The 18274-nt window shown below is 37.3% G+C and overlaps 1 protein-coding gene and 1 non-coding gene across 3 annotated transcripts; one reads left to right on the forward strand and one right to left on the reverse strand.

Annotated features, from left to right (window-relative positions):
• Window positions 1-1841: 1841 nt before the first annotated feature.
• Window positions 1842-18072, reverse strand: LOC122639921. 2 transcript variants are annotated; one of them, XR_006329602.1, is made up of 9 exons: window positions 16714-18072; window positions 16450-16568; window positions 14563-15567; window positions 13550-13904; window positions 13300-13453; window positions 12868-12970; window positions 12605-12755; window positions 12374-12561; window positions 1842-1853 (listed from the first exon to the last, which is right to left on the reverse strand). XR_006329602.1 is itself a non-coding variant. In XM_043832962.1 (8 exons), the coding sequence occupies exons 1-7, from the start codon at window positions 17887-17889 to the stop codon at window positions 12638-12640; spliced, it is 3030 nt and encodes a 1009-aa protein (XP_043688897.1). In that variant the 5' UTR covers window positions 17890-18072; the 3' UTR covers window positions 12318-12561; window positions 12605-12637. The 2 variants fall into 2 exon arrangements, 1 of the variants encoding a protein (XP_043688897.1); XM_043832962.1 differs by lacking the exon at window positions 1842-1853 and having other exon boundaries at window positions 12318-12561.
• On the forward strand, window positions 7009-7088 carry TRNAL-UAG. The gene has a single exon. It is a non-coding gene; the product is annotated as a tRNA-Leu (tRNA).
• Window positions 18073-18274: the final 202 nt, after the last annotated feature.

The following is an 18274-nucleotide window of genomic DNA, read 5'->3' on the forward strand; positions in this document are numbered from 1 at the left end:
GAACCCTAAAATCACCCATGAATCAAGACAAGGGATGCGGGAATTTATTGCTGAGATCGTTTGTAGACATGATGTAACCATCCTAATTTCAGAAATCTCTGCAAATATACCTCTCTAAGCTCAAAAAACCCATCAATTTGCTCTTGAGAAAGTTAAAGCTTCTGCTTCTGCTGCTGCTGCTGCTGTATTTGTTTTTCCTTCAGTCTCAGAGATCCCACCAATCGAGTCTCAGTCTCCCTCAACCGAATCTGATACAGCCCTGAATGTGGATGTGAAGGAAGAAAATGCAGTTGGAGGAGTTGAAGACAACATTCCTCGAAGAACCCTCTTCTCCGTTAAGCCCCAACCAATTCTTCTTCTTCTACCCATCCGAAACCATGTAAACCACTTCTCCGTTCTTTCTTCTATCTTCCTTTTGCCATGACCGAACCATCTCTTCCCCTTGATTATCTTGTCCTAAAAGCCCAATTGAAAACCTATTCCCATCTCTCAAATTTCTAACCTCCTCTCTAATTTTCTCCCTACCGAAACCCAGAATTTTGCCATGACCAAACCCTCTCTTCCCCTTTGATTATTTCTCCTAAAAGCCCAATTGAAAACCCATTCCCATATCTCAAATCTCAGACTCCTCTCTAATTTTCTCCCAACCGAAACCCAGAATTTTACCATGACCGAACCCTCTCTTCTCCTTTGATATCTTCTCCTAAAAGCCCCAATTGAAACCCATTCCCTTCTCTCAAATCTCTACCCTTTTCTATACTTGCCAGTTTTGAGGGAAAAATGTTTACCCCTGTTTTGATTTTAGGATTTTATTGGTTGACTTGAGTTGTACTTTAAGAACCCCACGTGGTAAGCACCCTCCACAACCAGAAAAATTAGAAGATATAATCTGCCGAATGATGGCTAATCGATCAGAGAACTATTGATTAATCAGTGAAGGCCAGTAGAGACCTGTCGTTTTTCCGGCTGCAACTTCAATTTTGGAGGTTTGATTTTAAGGTTCATCTTTCCCAAATGGTTTAGGGTTTGATTCTCAGTTTCAAATCCTAAACCATTTGAGGAAGATGAGGGCAATTTGGTCACTTTATATTTTAATTTTTGTTGGTTGTTGTCACAAGGGTATTTTGGTCATTACATATCTTAAAACTAACGTTTAACGCCTCAAATTAACGCACAGGACCAAAATGCTACGATTTATTGAAAATAGGGGAGAATTTAAGATTAGAAAATTTTCAAGGGGGCATTTAGACAAACGGGCATTTTCAAGTGGGCATTTGACAAAAATCCTTTCAAAATTAATAACCCCTCTTGGGGTTGCATTCTTGTTTTCCAAAAACCAGAAATTGAAAAGAAGAAAATAAAGAAAAAATAAGAAGAATGAAGAAGGGAATAAGGAAATAAGATCTAATGATTAAGAAACCATAATAAAATCAAAACTTTAATGGCATGTATATGATTAGATTCATGTGTTTATCGACGAACATTTGTTCTGATGCCAAATGTTGGCGACAGTGGAAGCGGTACGGTACCAGATACATAATAAAAATTTAGAAATCTTAATGAACATATGTGATAACGAATCAATCACTGGGATAAGTAGATTACTTAGAACACATTGATGGTACGTTCCTCCAAAGGAATGCAGCATAAGGGTATGATCACCAAAGTTTTGCTCAAACTCCAATGACAGAAACCCTAGCTTGAAGAAGAGAAAGATTTTTTTTTTTCTCTCAAGAACTCTCTCGCAACTGTTGAGAATAATTATGTTGTCAATCTAGAGTTTGAACCAAGTCTCTCTTTAAATAGAAAAGCTTTAATAAGGAGATTACAAATCAATGGCAAGATTATATCAACTGATGTAATCCTAAAGGGTAACCTTTTAAGTTGTCCATAATTACACAAAAGAAAATCTCTATACTTTAAAGTTTTCATTAATTGCATAAAAAAACATCTCTACAAAAGGCATAACTTGAGAACCTCATATGGTAAAAACTTTCATTACACTTTCTCCCCATGTTATCAACATCCACAATTCATCCTCACAAGTATGGAAACAAAACGTCCCGCCAAAATTATAAGTGCACTGGATAATTAACCGTGAGTTACTAAGACCAATGCTCAACTAAATTATTTGAAACTTCTTTCAAATAATAATATCTAATATTATCGAGGTCCCGGATTTCGATCAATCATTATCCAATAACTCACATACTTGGAGGTTCACCCTATCAAGGTGTGAAACCTTATTGAGGAATACCGTCATTCACGCATATAAATCATAAAATGAGCGTCCAGTGTTTAGTCAGTCTTGTCGGTAGACATCAACTATTGCATCACTACAATTGTCTGAAATATAGACGCAACAATAAGTGCCTCTCAGGTATGAAAAAAAATAACTACTGAAAATTTCCTTTGCGGATAGAACGGATGTGATCTAAATTAGGAATTTCAACAGATCAATGTTCAACACAATTAAATGTCCACATTTATATTTCTAAATTAATCTCCATTGGAAAAATATACAATGTGACAACCTTAGAACAGAGTGCCCACATCTGTCCATAAAAAAATTGTGAGCTAATAGCAATAAAAGTGGGCAATTGCACGTTATCAATATAATCACAACAAACACATGAATACGAAAATGTATTAATTAATTTAATCATATTAAATTGGGTTTGATGGACACATACATCAAATGCAATTAAACCAATATTTATAGCTTTGTTTCTAGGGAATCTATTGGTGTTACCAATCTCATAGTCTAGAAGGTCATGTCGATCCATGTGAGACACTTTGGCCATATTCCATTCATTGGTTTTTGATACTTTGTATCTAAACCTTGTATAATTCATGTCGTTTATTTGAGTAGAACTATTTTTTATCAAAAATAAAAGAGGTACTGTTCATCTTTAACTTCAATATTTACGGATTGAGCTCCTCTCTAGGGAGCTTAGCATGCCCAGGGGATATTCAGCCGTTGGGTTGTGTTGCACACATCCCTAGGCGTGCATCAAGATGTGTGCGGCACAACCCAACCCTTGGATGCCCCCCTGAGGACTCCCTGGGTGCTGAGCTCCCTGGAGAGGAGCCGGATCCACTATTTACAACTTAAAAAAATAAGCCAAAGTTATTGAAATCTTCAATAAAGAGGGAAACAACTCCCGAGGCCCACTCAGGATTGAGCTTATCAAACAACCTTCTCGCATCTCGAATAATTGTCCATACGGCTTGCTCTTCGAACCATATCTCCAAAATCTCTTGCAAACCTTGCTCGAACCCCCATGCCAGCTTGTCTGCGCTTCTTCTGAACATCTTATTATACAACAATCTATATTTTCATAATTAAATAGTATTAAAACAGTTCATCCAACGTTTCTGTTAGATGGTCTAAAATTGCCATTAAAATCAAGTCCATGGGTTTTATATTTCATAGATTTTTGTTTAATTGTATCATAGATTGTGTATGGTTCGAATAGATGGGCTAAAAAAAAAAATTCTCTTGGGTATAATTGATTATTGTTTTGGTCTTTAAACCAATAAAAGACCAGGATTGATCAAACCGATTGTTTATTGGTTTTGATTCCACCAAGGTTTGGGACCAATTAGTTAATAAATCCAGTTCCAAAGGTAGGCATAAAATGGTGAAACCAACTAGGACCAGACCGATTAACCATAACCAAACCTATTGGCATCCCTATTTGTCCCCAACCCCCCTGCTCATCTCTTCTCCCAATCTCTTATCATTTGATCGATAGTTAAAAATGTGATTGCCTATACAACACCTTTATAGATTTATTTTGAATTTTACATTTTCTTCTGATTTTTCTTTGTTTTATTCCAAAAGTTATATGAATCATGAGTACAAATAAAGGTCTTCAAAATAATTTGAAAGTGATTTATCATTATGTTAGTATCAAAAGTTGTCATTGGTTTATATATTTTTCGAATACACAAGTGAAATGATAGGATTTATCCCTGTTTAAAAAAGAGTGTATTATACTAAAACAGCAAAAGCAAAAAAACAAAAAGAGGTTACAAATTATTTGACATGGTGTCAATAAGAAAACCCCTTTAAAAATTTAAGTATTCATTGCAAATATTTGGAATTCAAATATTGATTCCATCTTGTTGGGTCTGCAAACGGGATGGAATTAGTGCTGAAGCCCACCATAAGCATATGAGATTTTAAGCAAAAGTAAAGATCAAGAAACCCAAGGACGATATTAATTCAAAATCCTTTGGCTTTTCAAGCTCAAGCCCTCCCTTAATGTATCTTGTTCTTTCCAGGGAAGGAATCTCCTTCTTAGATTTCTTTAAATAAAATGTTTCTTGTTCTCTGTAAAAAAAAAAAAAAAACTTAATGTAGGTTGGGTTAATTAGTTTTTTATTTGCGTTTCTAATGAGTGATGTCACCTTTGAAGACCCTGATGCACCATTAGCCAGAGAGATTGCATATTTTATTATCTCTTTCAATAAGAGATATGGGGGTTGGGGATTTGGTTGTAGTCATTTAATCATGGTCTTATGATCGAGGACAATGCATTGTAACCGCCCCATCTTGGGATCAAATCCTAATTTCAACTGCGTTTTTTTGGGGGTTGTTTATGAATGGGGATTTTTATATACTTAAAGTAAAACTTTCAAAATTGCTTGGAAGAAACAAATTCTTTTAAAGATAGAGACAATATTTGAAAAACAAGAACGAAAATCCTATATATTATGAGATATATAATTTAAATAATATGTCATATTTAACAGATGATCTATCTATTGGATTATTATCAGGTTGACAATAATAATTAAATGTGGTAGAAGTGGCGGATGAGTCAGAACATTAATGAAAATGCTCATTCTTGATATTTTTTTTTGCAAATGCCTGGAAGGAGACAGTTATGCATTCTTGACCTTTGCTTGTGGCTTAATCAAAATTGACAGTTATGATCTTAAGATGCATAAATGTGTGGACGAGGGTAACTTTTTTGATTGGGTATTCATTATATAATAAAAGTAGCAAATAACTATAAAAAAAGAAACTCTTGCACAGTTGCACAAAAAAAAAAAAAAGAAAAAGAAATTAGTACATGGCAGTGGTTGCGTTCATTATTTTAAGTTAAACTTAAGGTAAAAAAAAACTCTAATTTAAGAAAAAATGTGAAAGTAATAAAGCAATTAAATTTGAGAAGTGAAAAAGTTTTGTAGAGATAGAGAGAGATGGTCGAAATCAATCAAAATTGGTATTTTTAATCTTAAATAATCCTCTATGTAGGGATGTACACTTTTATTTTATTTTATTGAAGGCACAAACAAACACTTCACAATAAATCAGACTCAATCTTAGAGAATAGAGACACATCACACTAAATATGATAATATACGGTGGCAATTAATATCTGATAAATATTTATCATATTCATATCAAAATTTAAAGAATCAAGATGAGGGTGAAAGTATGATGCATGGTGGCAACAATCAAAATCCAAACAATTAACTGAGAATGCAAGAGAGAGAGAGAGATTTTTATGTATGAGGAAAGAGTAGATTTTAAAATAAACATAAGAGATGTGAGAGAGATGGGATGTGAATAAATAAATAAATAAATATATCAATTAGTAAATAGATTATTAGAGGAGAGACTATATTGTATTTGTGTGTGTGTTTAAAGTTTAAAAAATTGTGTTTTGGAAAACATTCTACTCCTACTTATTTGTTGTCTTCAAGGTGTTTGGACCCTTAACCTCATGGTTTGCTTTTAATAAAGTAAATGGTCGGAATAACTTGTAGTCACACATTGTTCATGAAGGAAAGTGAGGACTTGCTTACACTTATCTATGATAATATAGGGGTTGCGTTCCTTGAAGAGACGTATCTCTCTTCTTATGAGTTTGTGGTTGATTTGGGGTTCTTTTTACACATGCACAGCACACCGGATCGATGCGATGGGGTCAGATCGTGTACGTGGATAATTTAAAGGACATAGACGTAAGTGTTTTGGGCCTGGGTTTAAACTTAAATTGAAAAGACACCTTCTTATGGGGTATGTCTTTTCTTTAGAAATAGCCATTCATATGGGCTGTGTCTCTTCATAGAGACACGTACATATATACATGTGAAAGGCCCTGCAACCTTGTATTCAAAATCTTCAAGTGAAGAATAAACCATGGCCACTCGTTTTCTAATTAACATATCCCTTCATTTTAAACATTTTGAAGGGTCATTTCACCTCTATAAATAGAGGGTGGGCTGGGAGCCTTGTTCATTCATTATTTCATTGTTTCAACTTTCTTTTCTTCAGTCTTGTAAAACGTTTCTAAGGCTTTCTTGTTTCCGGTCTTGTTTTTTTTCTGATTTGTTGAGTGTTGAGCACAACCTTTGGAGTCTTTGAGTGGCGAATGAGTGCAACACTATTAGTTGGCCTCATATTCTGGGGTTGTATCAAATTGGAGGTTGTTTGACAAGTAAACCCATTTCCATCAATTGTGAGCCTCTACAACCTTAAGGAGAGTGGCATTTTGACACGACTCAACCCGGTGTTTCTCTATTGCATTATAGATTCTGCCAACGTGAACTATCCTGCGATTGGTGGACATTACTACACAAAATGATAAGTCTTATTTCATCTATCTTAGTCTTACATTTTAAGAGAGAGAGAGAGAGAGAGAGTTATATGAAATTAGGAGGAAAGTTTGATTGAAAAGAAAAAGTGTTTTTTGGAACATAGGGTAGAGGGAAGGGTAATGGGGAGAGAAACAAAAAAATCGTGGAGAGAGAGATATATTTTTGAGGATTTTAAAGTGTAAGATTAAGAGATTTATTTGAAAAGAGTTTAGTCTGACAAGGGTTTAATTAAAGTTGACTGTGCATGAATAAAATGATTGAAAAAGGAAGAAAATAAGAGATAAATGGGAGACTGTAGATAAGATATTAGACAGATGTATTGTATAAGTAGTATTAGGTACACTCTTTTAAGTAAAGCTATATTTAATAAATCTCTGAATTTTCATGAAAGACAGTTTGGCCGAGTGGTCTAAGGCGCCAGATTTAGGCTCTGGTCCGAAAGGGCGTGGGTTCAAATCCCACAGCTGTCAGGTTTTTTATTTTCTTAATATTTTCAACACTGAAATCCCCTCTCACATCATAGAGAGGGGCCGAGACTTCATTGGTTCCTCTCTGTTCATCTTCTTTTCTTCAGATCAGTAATGTTTGGCTTTTCGACCAATAATCAATTTATGACATGCTAATCTTGAGATTTGGTACGTGGTTATTTAGTGTAGCAGAGTGTGTGTTCTTTAATATTTGAAAATGAGAGCATGCAATGCAAATGTTTTGAGGTCCCATCAATGTTATATATAATACGTATGAATGAGCCTAGCTGCTAGGGGTGAAGTACTTTTGGAATACAATTTTTTTTTTTGGTAAAAGGAAATGATTTATTGAAGAAACGCGAATGCTCATGTCCTGAAATCTTGGCGTTTCTTCAAGATTGAAGTCCAATCTGATCCAACTTGATCACCACTTAATACTACTACTTCAAACAACAACCACCAGCACAAGTACTCTCAACTCATCAAACTAATAAGCTCCAGAGAGAGAGAGAGAGAGAATCTGACAAAAAAAAATATTATACCTGAATTGGGAGTGAGGAAGCTACATATCGCTTCTCCTCTCGAGCAGTTGTAGCATTATTAGAAGTAGTATTAATTGGAGAATTAGAATCAAAGTTTCCCACTTTATTGCCTTCAAACTTGGCTGACTTTGTTCTTCAGATCCATAATGAGCAATTCTCAATTTTCTCTCCGCTTGTTATTGGACTGTCACTGGCTACTACTACTACTACTACTACTACTACTACTACTACTACTACTAGGAGTACGTATTATTTATTTATAGAAGAGATAAAGGTGGGGGCAAAATTGGAATTTTGAAAGGGGAGGCAAATGGCAATGTACGTGTATGTATAACTGTTTATTGTATTGTGGAAGACGGACTGCAAGTCGTAGTACGTGCTAATTAAGTTAGGCCTTAGGCCCTCTCCTCAATCTGCCCCTGTTTATTGTTACTCGAGATCAGGGTTTTAAGAATCTGGAATTGGATCGGTCGATTCGGATTTGGACTGTGATCGAATTCAGAACACCGATTCTGATTGGAATCGCCAATGACAAATTAAACGACCCATCAATTGTCAATTGAGTAGTTCCAAGTTCCAACAAAAAAACAAAATTCCAACAACTAATTAATAATAAGCTCAAACTACACTCATTAAGCAAAAAAGGGATTAGCTAGGTAGAAGGCAGTTATCCTTTAAATTTCTTGTTAGTTTTTGGGATAGATACTTTAGGGTTAGCAAGTACGATCAATAAGGTGGTAGTTATAATAAACTTACAAAACTAAAAACTTATCCAACTAGCTATTTGAGAGTGATGTTGCATCGATCACCCCCAGTAACGGCAAAAATTAAGTGAAATGCAATCAATTAATTAGATCAGAAATGTTTTATAGATGAAAACGCCAAATAGCTAGCAGGGTTTATAAATTACAATAACTATATATGCAAAAAATCCTCCAGAGTTTAGCTCAAATAATACATATGTACAAATTTGGTTAGGCAAGTAGCATTGGTATGAAGTAAATCTATAGTCAATATTGGTTAGGTAAGTAGGATATTTTGGTAAAATTATTTCTCCACTCAAAAGTTTTTGCAACAATTTAAGAGAGAGAGAGAGAGAGAGAGAGAGGGGTAATGATAGCGCCATGTATCGGTACCCTGGGTAAGGCAATGTGGGTATAGAGACCCTTATCTGAGGAATTAAAATCTTCTGCAAATCGCTGAGTGTGGTGCAGTTTGGGGTTGAGAAGTCAACACCTGCCAAGCACAACATCTAACGTTCTAAAGTTAATTGAGTCAGTTTTTTTTTTTCCCCCTGTTCTTCTCGAGCTCAGTAGGTGTTTTGATTAGATGGTGTCTATGACTTTGGCTGTAGATTGTCGACTCATTGAGCCTATCCTATCAAGACCATTTATTAATATTTAATGGAGAATACAATGAGGTGTCTGTCTGTCGTCATAGTAAACCTATATATATATATATCAAGATTAAAGAGATGCTTCTTTAATTTAGTCAGCGTTTGGTATGTATTCTTAGAATGTATTCTAGGTCAATTTCACATTCTTAGATGATACTGATAATTGTTTTTATCACCCGCGAATGCAAAATCGACTTAGAATGCATTCCAAGAATATATACCAAACATAGGCTTAAATTCAGAAAGAATGAAAGCGACAAACCTAGTAATTGTTCTCTTTAATTTATTCTCTTCTTTTTTACTTCTTATTACTGTTTTCTTATGGGGTGGTTTCTGATAAGGGACACTTGTCTTATCTAAGAGATGATCATGTGTACCCAAAGGTCCACTATTCCCAGTTGTAGGGCCCCAGAACGGTAGGAATTTGTAGTGGCCCAGGCCCAATAGGGAATTGTTCGTCATTCATTTGGTTGAGGTTGGACATAGTCTTTGTGGGCCAGTACCATTCAATAAGAAGGAAGCCCATCTATGATTAATAACGGCGATACATGCCCATTTTGAACTGCTGAAATTTTTTGCGTGTATTGTGGGACTCCAAATTTCGTTACAACGACTGCCAATATGATGATGAGTAAGTGTGAGGCTCCCGTTTCCTTTTTAAGTTAAATTGATTGTTACATCTCCACCAAGAAATAAAAAGAAATTCAATATCTAAAAATGGGAAATGGGAAAAGCTACTCTACTACTAGGCAGGCATCACCATATATATGCATTGCATCAAATGCTTGTACGTACTTATATGATAATGGCTACACTACTAAATGTTGGCACTCTATTGTGATACTCCCCAATACGCACCAGGGTGTGCGTGTGTGTGGTTCATCATGTGCATGTCAATCTCCATCGTGCACCCGGCCAATTAAGAGGACTCTGAAGGCATGCATTAGCATAGTGGCACTACTATAAGGGCAGAGTAGTAGTATATCCCATGCCCTGTAATGCGGACGTGTCTGTCACGTGTCCGTGTAGTACTGGCTAGCTACTAGCATGTGTACGTGGGACGACTGAAGAAACATGACATATTGGACGAATGTACCGAAGGACGACTAGCCAACCTTTGATATATAGGTTGTGTGAAGCGATGGAGCTCCAAGGCCATTCGAGTGGGGCTTTGACGAAACCCAAATTAAAGTGCCAGCATAGTAATTAGGGGGCTTGGTCATTACTCATTAGTCATTGCCTTGAGCGGGTGCGACTTTGTTGTTAATTGCTAAGATGCAGTGGCACTAGTGGTTGCCTCCCAAGACAAGGAATCCCATATATGCATGTTGTTGGTTGAGCGTCTATGCTATGATCCAAGGAGCTAGGCAGGAAAAAGCTAGCTAGCTAGGATTACTACTACTAATTTCCTATCTCGGAGGGCAATCTGATCAGGACTCAGGAGTCTTGCTTGCAATCCACGATGGATAATATATAGCTGGTTCCTCATTTGATTTGCTTATTTGAAAACAGTGGGTTGGAAACACTGTTTAAACAAAAAAAAAAATAAATTAATCAGAATTGGATTGGTTGAATTGGAATCGGGATGGCCAAGTCTGATCCCGATTCCTGACACCCTCTGAATTGTCCAATCCAGATTCCAGGAAGGGAAAAACGAATAAATGAGAAATCTTCATACAAAACAAATTAAAGGCTCCCCCATCCATCCCCATTAGACTCACAAGTAGAATTGCTGTGAATGAAAGCTACCGCACTATCGATTTAGTACTTGGCTTCATTTTTAAAGTTGAGATAGTGCAGTTAGCACCCAGCCAGCCTTAACAAATTTCCTTTTTGCCCCATTGTCAGCTAAAATTAATTAATTCTCAATGGGTTCTCAATTTCTGTTTCCTTTCAAGTCATATATAGGTGTTCTTGTGGCTTTGTGTAATCTTTAAGGACTCCCAACTCTCCGGTCCCCACTGTTGAATCAATAATATGAGTGATAATAAGAGTACTCACCGTCTGTGTTTCAGTACTCCACTACCCTACAGTGAGAGTTCTGTGATTTGTCTGACGTTTCTGAACATGGATTATTGCACTGTTGTTCTTTCCTTCCTTTTAAGTCTCACTGTTCTAAGCTGCTTCAGTACAATTCATAGTCCCTATCTTCAATTTCTTGTCATTATAACGTGGGAGAGTGTTTCATACGACTTATACTTTTTTAACCGTACAACAGGGAGGATATTTATTGAAGAGAAAAAGTGTGGGATCCATGGGTGGGATGTGAGAGGGTGTGCATAAAAATATGTACACTGCCCTTGTGTGTTTCCTTTTCCCTTCCAAGATGTACATAATTTTTCAACGAAATTTTGCTGTAATCGAAGTGAAGTGTTATATTGTAATTTTGTTTTGATCGGCCCTTGTCTTATTTTCAAAAGTTCTTTAAATCGCTGGGTATAAAAGAGTTTATAAAATAACTTGAAAATGACTTGTTATTATAAATAGATATGTCAAATGACAAGATTTTTTGATAAAAAGAAGTGTTATATATATATATATATATTTCCTTTTCACTAACTTTGGCAATACCATTTTTTTTAGTAAAAAGGATGCCTCTTGATTCTTGAGAAGAAGTAATTTATGTCATGCTTCTTATTGCCATAAAAATGGTGAAGTTTGAAGTTGTAAATTTCTTTTGATTTTTCCATGTGTTATTCCAAATCAAGAGTTGTCATTGTCTTGCAGGTTTTTCAAGTTGTCATGTGAATGATAGGATTTTACTCTTAAAAAAAATGTGTTATACTAAAGGCAAAAAAGTAAGGGTTATTTTGATTGATTTTTGTTTTAATCACCAAATTCTTTAAGTCGGATAAAAAAAATGTTTTATACTCCTTTTCACCTCCCTTTGTATGTATATATCCTTCTGTTTATTGTCTCTTGTTTGAATGACATCTCTACAGGTGATCTTAGAATATGTAGCCTTATTTTGATTGTTTCTTATTTTAATCACCAAATTCTTTAAGTTGGATAAAGAAAAAATGTTTTCAAAATATTTTGAAAGTTAAAGACCATCTTATTACTCTCAAAAGTTGTCATTGTCTTACACTCTACATGTTTCTTGAGTACACATGTGAAATAACAAGATTCTATCCTTACTTACAGAAAGAAATGTGTTGTTCTAAGAAGGGAAAAAAAAAAAAAAGGGTATAAATAATTTACCTTGACAGCGTGTCCATATATATATATAAAAAGAGAGAGAGAGAGAGAGAGAGAGAGAGAGAGAGAGATTGTAGGCATTATCCTCCTTTATCCTTCTCAAACTCAACAAACAATGTTTGCAGTTCCATTTATTCTTAAACTCCACAAACATGGTATCTATGTGCTTTTGCAGGGAGAAAATCCTTTTGCCAATATTTAGCACTGTACAGAAAAAAAATAAAAAAATCAAGCCAGCGTTAAACACACCATTATATGTTAAACTGGCTGCTTAATAACTCACCATCCATTATCTGACTCAGGCTTAATTAGATTAAATTTTGTAAAAAATAAAATGTGACAAAAAAGATGTACCCAGTGCACGAGGCTCCCGCCATTGTGGGGTTCTATAGACCAAGAACCTGTTCACCAATACTCTAGGTGTTGGAGTACGCCCGCACAACATCTAATATCGGAGCTCGGCAAATTGGACATTTCCCACTACTCCACTGCAACTCATGTGCACACTTGAAACAGGTGCACATGTGCCCACATCTGAATAACATGGAGAAAAAAAATACCAGTTGAAAACATAAAAAAAAATCAGAAGCCATAAAACTCTTAATTTAGTTACTTCAACAAAAGTGAACAAAGGTTCTTAAAGTACCTGTATAAAAGTGAGTCAACCTGCATTTCACAGCAGATACAACACTTTCCATTTGTCATTGGTGGTACCCAATTGAGCATTTCTGTTGCATCTCCACCATGAGCTGCAACGGCAAAAAAGTAGAGGTTCTGTTATGAGACCAGTTCATGGGGGAACAAAATTGAATAATAACAGAGACGTAGAAAAAACACACGTTTCATTTATTTGACTATGAAACCGACTGAAGAATGAGCAATTTGTATTTGCAAGGGAGCAGAAAGAAATTATACACGAAACACATTTCTTACATGACGACACATTAAAGATATTAGACCAAAGGGGGGGGAGGGGGGGTTGGTTATCCGAAAATTTTCTCATAAATGAAATATAGAAAATTCCTATAGTTTTAATATTTCTAGTTTTAGAAATGATTGTATTCATCTTTCAGGTCACCTGAACGGTTAACGGCAGCAGATACCTCCTTCTTAATGGAGTGTTGTAACTTGTTCTGCATCTCCATGCAGCTCTCCATTGATTTTCGCAGTTCATATATCTCATTATGAAGCCGTACCATATGCCCTCTCAAATCAGATATGAGATCCATTTCCTGTAATCATGGTCCACATCATGTTATCTTATCTACGTATAACATGAGCTCGACCTTTGTAACAAGACAACTAATAGAGAAACGAAGGAAACTCACAAGAGAAGGATGATTCATAGCGGACTGCAGATTGTCTCGACTCTGATATTCAGATGGTTGTAGTGATGTAGATGCAACTTGTTCAGAATCATCCCTGGGTTCATGATCTTGATACCAATTCCGCGATCTCAGCTGATATGGTAAAGGGAGGTTGTATGACATAGACAAAGGTAGGCTGAACGACGTAGATGAAAAATGATCAGAAGTACCACTTGCTTCTGGATATGGATGCTCAAAAAGATTCTCTTCTCCTCCTATGCTTTCTGATTGATGCCTTTGTCTTCGTATGCAAGACATGATCATTTGGTCCATAGTCTCCCTCAAGTCACTGGAAAGGAAATTTGATACACTTCTTCTGCATATGTATAGTAGGGAGATCCATGAGAACTACGAGAATCGCCACAGAGGTTTTTATTTTAAGTACTTGTATTATCTTGTACTTTTCTTCACCATGGGGTTGAATGGCCATGTATAAGAAATCCACAATTTTCTAATTTGAAAGTTGAGCTTTATATGTTAATTCATACAACAGTTGTCTCTTTCAAAAGAACTTATAATAGTCAATATGAAGTGGATTGACCACAATAGTCATGATTTTTCATTCATTTAGGGAGGACTGATGCATCAATGTAAAACAGCAGCTAAGTCATAGGTGGCTGAGAAGATCTATCATAAGGTTCACTACAGATTTGGAAGGGTATGAAAAGAAGCCCGAGTTGTGAAGACACCACGTAGTTGTCGCAGTGACCTCCTTGAGCTTTTCTTAAGGTGTGTACCAGTATTTTCAGCCTTGTTGATAGGTGATACTGAATGCGGGATTTAATCTTTGACACCATCAACAAAAATTTACAACATGAAGCAGATGATTCTCTTGCAGACTAGGGGGTTAGGCTCTAAATCTACAGCCCCTGGCCGCACATTTTATAGTTTCAGTTCTTTGAGCTTTGAAAACCTTTAAGAATTCTTAAATGAATGGAAAAATACATGAAGAGATCAAGACCAGATATGAGTACCTCTGAAGAAGCTCTCGAATTTCCCCATTTTCAGAACTGTTCTCAAGCATTTCCTGGCACCACTCTTCCCTGGAACGCCTCCAATCTCTAGCTGGGCGAGAAACATCACCTAGCCAGGTTCCATCAGTAGATCCTTCAAGCTGCTCAGTAACAAGATCTGGTTCATCTGTTACTACATTCCCTTCTCCATCCTCCGAATTATTCTCAAGCACATTTTGGTACCATGACTGCCCTCTCCAATCCATTTGTAGGTGAAGACCACCAGTTAGCCAGGTTCCATCAGCAGACCCTGCACGCTGCAGCATATCAGATTCTGGTTCTTCTGTTACTGAAACCCTCTCCCTGACTTCAGAGTTGTTATCAAGCACATCCTCGTACCATGCTTGCCTAGAATGTGTCCAACCACTTTGTATGCTAGAAACATCACCAAACCAATTTCCATTTGTGGATCCTACAAACTGCAGCAGCATACCAGGTTCTTGTAAATCTGTTATTACATTGCTTTCCCCATCTTCTGAATTATTTGGAAGCAAGTCCTGGTACCATGATTGCATGGAACCTCTCCAGTCTCTTTGCGGTTGAGAAACATCACCTAGCCAGGTTCCATCAGTGGATCCAACAAGCTGCTCAGTATCCAGCATTGGTTCTTCTGTTAATCCATTTCCTTCAGAATCATTTGAGGCTGTCAAATTGTTCATACTTCTTTCCTGGGCAAGATCGCTAACCGCTAAGCATGTTCCATGCCGTGCATAATCTGAACTCTGACTTGCTGCTTCTTGCAGATCTTCATTAATAGAAGGCATCGACTGGTACATTGGGGATGTGCTTTCTTGCTCAATTCTAGATGGCTCCTGATGATGAACTTCTTCATTAATGACCAGATTAGAAGCACCAGAATGTTCTGAACCTGTGGTGTTATCTGGTAGCTGTGTATGAAAGTTTGAGTTATCTCCAGATTCTCCACCAGGGATCTCCTCAGCATCTCGATTAGGACTAAATTTCCGCCTGTTTTTTTTTTTTCAAGATCCTTCGTTAATTCTCAAGGCTTGCAAGAAACTAGAACACCTTCTAAAAGTTGATAATGAAAGCTCATGTGCAAGAATGCAAATCACCCAGCACTCAATGTATAGGTAGTAGAACTTAAAATTTTGAAGGCATCAAACGAAAGAATAGAACCTATGTCCGTTATCATGCCGCCTAATAAACTACTCTTATTTTTTTTAATATAAGATTTGGCACCTAACTTGTATAGTAGTTATTAGATTTGGCATTCTTCCGTTTCCTATTTAATGAAAACTTTAAGCTAACTAGCTAGTTTTTACATTCCATTACAATTCTTCAAAGTTCTAATAGAGAAATGTGACAGAAGAAGAAAAATGTATCACCATAATAGTTGCAAACTCATGAATTAGGAAATTAAATGGAGAGAGCACCTCATCTGATAACCCGTATCATTCTTTTTTTGGCAGCAGATTCGTGATATCCTTCCATACAAATTTTCATAGATATATTTTTCACCAATGCAAGGTACTAAAAATAGGATTGGAATCATCAGAATCAGCTGAGTCAACTCGGAATTGACCAACGCCGATTTGATTAACCAAATGACTTGTATATGAATGGTCTGATTCAACTGCAAGAATGCAGACCGATGGAAATAGGTCTCACGACGTGTGATATTATGTATATGATTAATCAAGGCATTATCACCTCCGAACGTTAGATTGATCAGGCAAGATACCCCCAGCTTCTGCTATTGGGTGGGCACCCTCCTTTAGGGTATATGCCTTGGGAACAGTCCCGTTGGGGCCTAACGCCACAAGCAAAATCTATTCTCAAGAGCCGATTCTCCTCATTTTGGTATCATCAACTGGGGAAAGGTTTTACCTTAGTGCCAATATGCTAGTTCCCTGCTTTAATCTACCCAGTTCAGATGCCGCTGAAGCTGGACTCTGTTTATTAAGAGCTGCAACGTCCCGTTGTAGGAATCTGAGCTTAAGAATGGACTGAAAAGTGGTGGGTTACAAAGCAAGTTAATATTTGGTATGAACAAAAGCAGAACCAACTTGAAAAGAAGCTCCAAAGATTCATAAGATTGTGAAAGACATCCTTGCATAGAATTTGATCAATAAAAAAACAGAAAGGAACCACCTGGATTCGACCCCGATGTGCAAATCGGGATACTGCTCGGCGTTCCACCAGTTCATTGAGCTCCCTCTGCCTTTCACGTTCCATTTGTATGAGCAAATCCATCATCGCTTGCCTCCCTCTGACACGGGGACACTTGCCAACATTCAGGAAGCCAGCATTTAGGAAGCCCTTCTGTTCTCCTCCTTGTTCCGGTACTACAGGGTCAATCACCGTGGGCTGCTCTTGATCATGTTCATCGCTCGATGGGGTCATTGAACTGTTTGCTTCTATTGGTTTCCCTGAACTCAGTTTTCTAATGATATCTGAAACCCTGAGTCTCTCCCTTTCTCCAACTTCAGAGACCCTCCCAACATCCGAAACACGTCCCTGTGATGAAGAAAGCTGTTCACTCGCAGTGTTCTGTTCGGACTCCCAATCTGTAAACGAATCTTCGAGAGCCGCTGGAGTCTCATATGTTTCATCTCCAGAGTCGCAAACTTCAGAGCGTGGTGATGGGTCATCCACATAGGAGGCATTCTCAAGATTGCTTGTTCCAGAATCGAGCCCGCCGCCACTGGAAATCGTTGAATTCGAATTAAAGCTGCTGTGGTTCCCGGATGTCGGCTTTGTTTCTGCCTCAAACTCTCTCCACATCTGAAGAAGGGAAGAAGTGTGCAGATTGGGAAGATCCACGGAGCTCTCCGATGGAGCGTGAGGGCTCTCTGCGAGGAACGATGATGCCACCGTTGAAACAGGGTGAGAATTGGAGAGGGCCAAGAGCTCTGCTTCATGGGTCCGCCTCTCTATGGTTATGTCCATCTCCCTCGCCTCACGAGTAGCCCATCGATCAAGTATCCTTGATTGCTTCATCGCCAAGGGTAAAGACTCATCACTAACCCGCGCTTCTTCCCCTTTTCTGCCGGGAGCTCTAAAATTGTGGTCGTGTTTCTCCGGATTGTCAATTCGATTCTCAGAATTTTCATCGAAAGCAGAGACGGAATCTCTGGAGCCAGAGAGGGCAATGCAAGAGTTGAAGTTATCCCTGACAAAGTCTTTGAGATTCTTCTCGAGCGAAACCTGCTGCTGTGTTCGAACGTTGTCGTTGCTTTCTCTTTCTTTGTCTGTTTGACGCCAATTGTGATCCTTGAGAACACAGCCTAAATGGCCTGAGGCCATTTGGACTTGCGAAGAAGCCATTTTTTTTTTTTAGCTCTTTCGAATCAAGCAGTCAATTTCTTGCTATTCTTCTTCAATTCAAACTTGCCTCGAAGAGACAAATCTGATAGGCATGAGCCCATTTCAAGCCAAAAAATCCAGGAAGGATGAGACAGAGGAACATCCTCAACACCCATCTATGTTCTTCGTTCTCTCAATCCAAAATAAAGATCATCATATAAAAATCAGAGAAAATATTCAGAAGGGGGAAGGGGAGAAACGATTCAACGAATCATCGAGGAGGACAAAATTCGAAGAGATAATTGAGGAAAGTATAACGTAAAACCGCTCATTCAGTCAATTTCTTGCTATTCTTCTTCAATTCAAACTTGCCTCTAAGAGACAAATCTAATAGGCATGAGCCCAT

This window comes from Telopea speciosissima, chromosome 9 (genome assembly GCF_018873765.1).
Source record: "Telopea speciosissima isolate NSW1024214 ecotype Mountain lineage chromosome 9, Tspe_v1, whole genome shotgun sequence".
In the NCBI taxonomy this organism is placed as follows: Eukaryota; Viridiplantae; Streptophyta; class Magnoliopsida; order Proteales; family Proteaceae; genus Telopea; species Telopea speciosissima.

What these genes read in the sequence shown, in the direction of transcription:
- LOC122639921 (XM_043832962.1), bottom strand. Translation starts at nt 17,889, where the DNA reads ATGGCTTCTTCGCAAGTCCAAATGGCCTCAGGCCATTTAGGCTGTGTT. An exon ending in ACTAGCATATTGGCACTAAG is followed by an intron (nt 15,568 to 16,449) that starts GTAAAACCTTTC and finishes AAAAAAAAACAG; the next exon opens with GCGGAAATTTAGTCCTAATC. An exon ending in ATTCGAGAGCTTCTTCAGAG is followed by an intron (nt 13,905 to 14,562) that starts GTACTCATATCT and finishes ATACATATGCAG; the next exon opens with AAGAAGTGTATCAAATTTCC.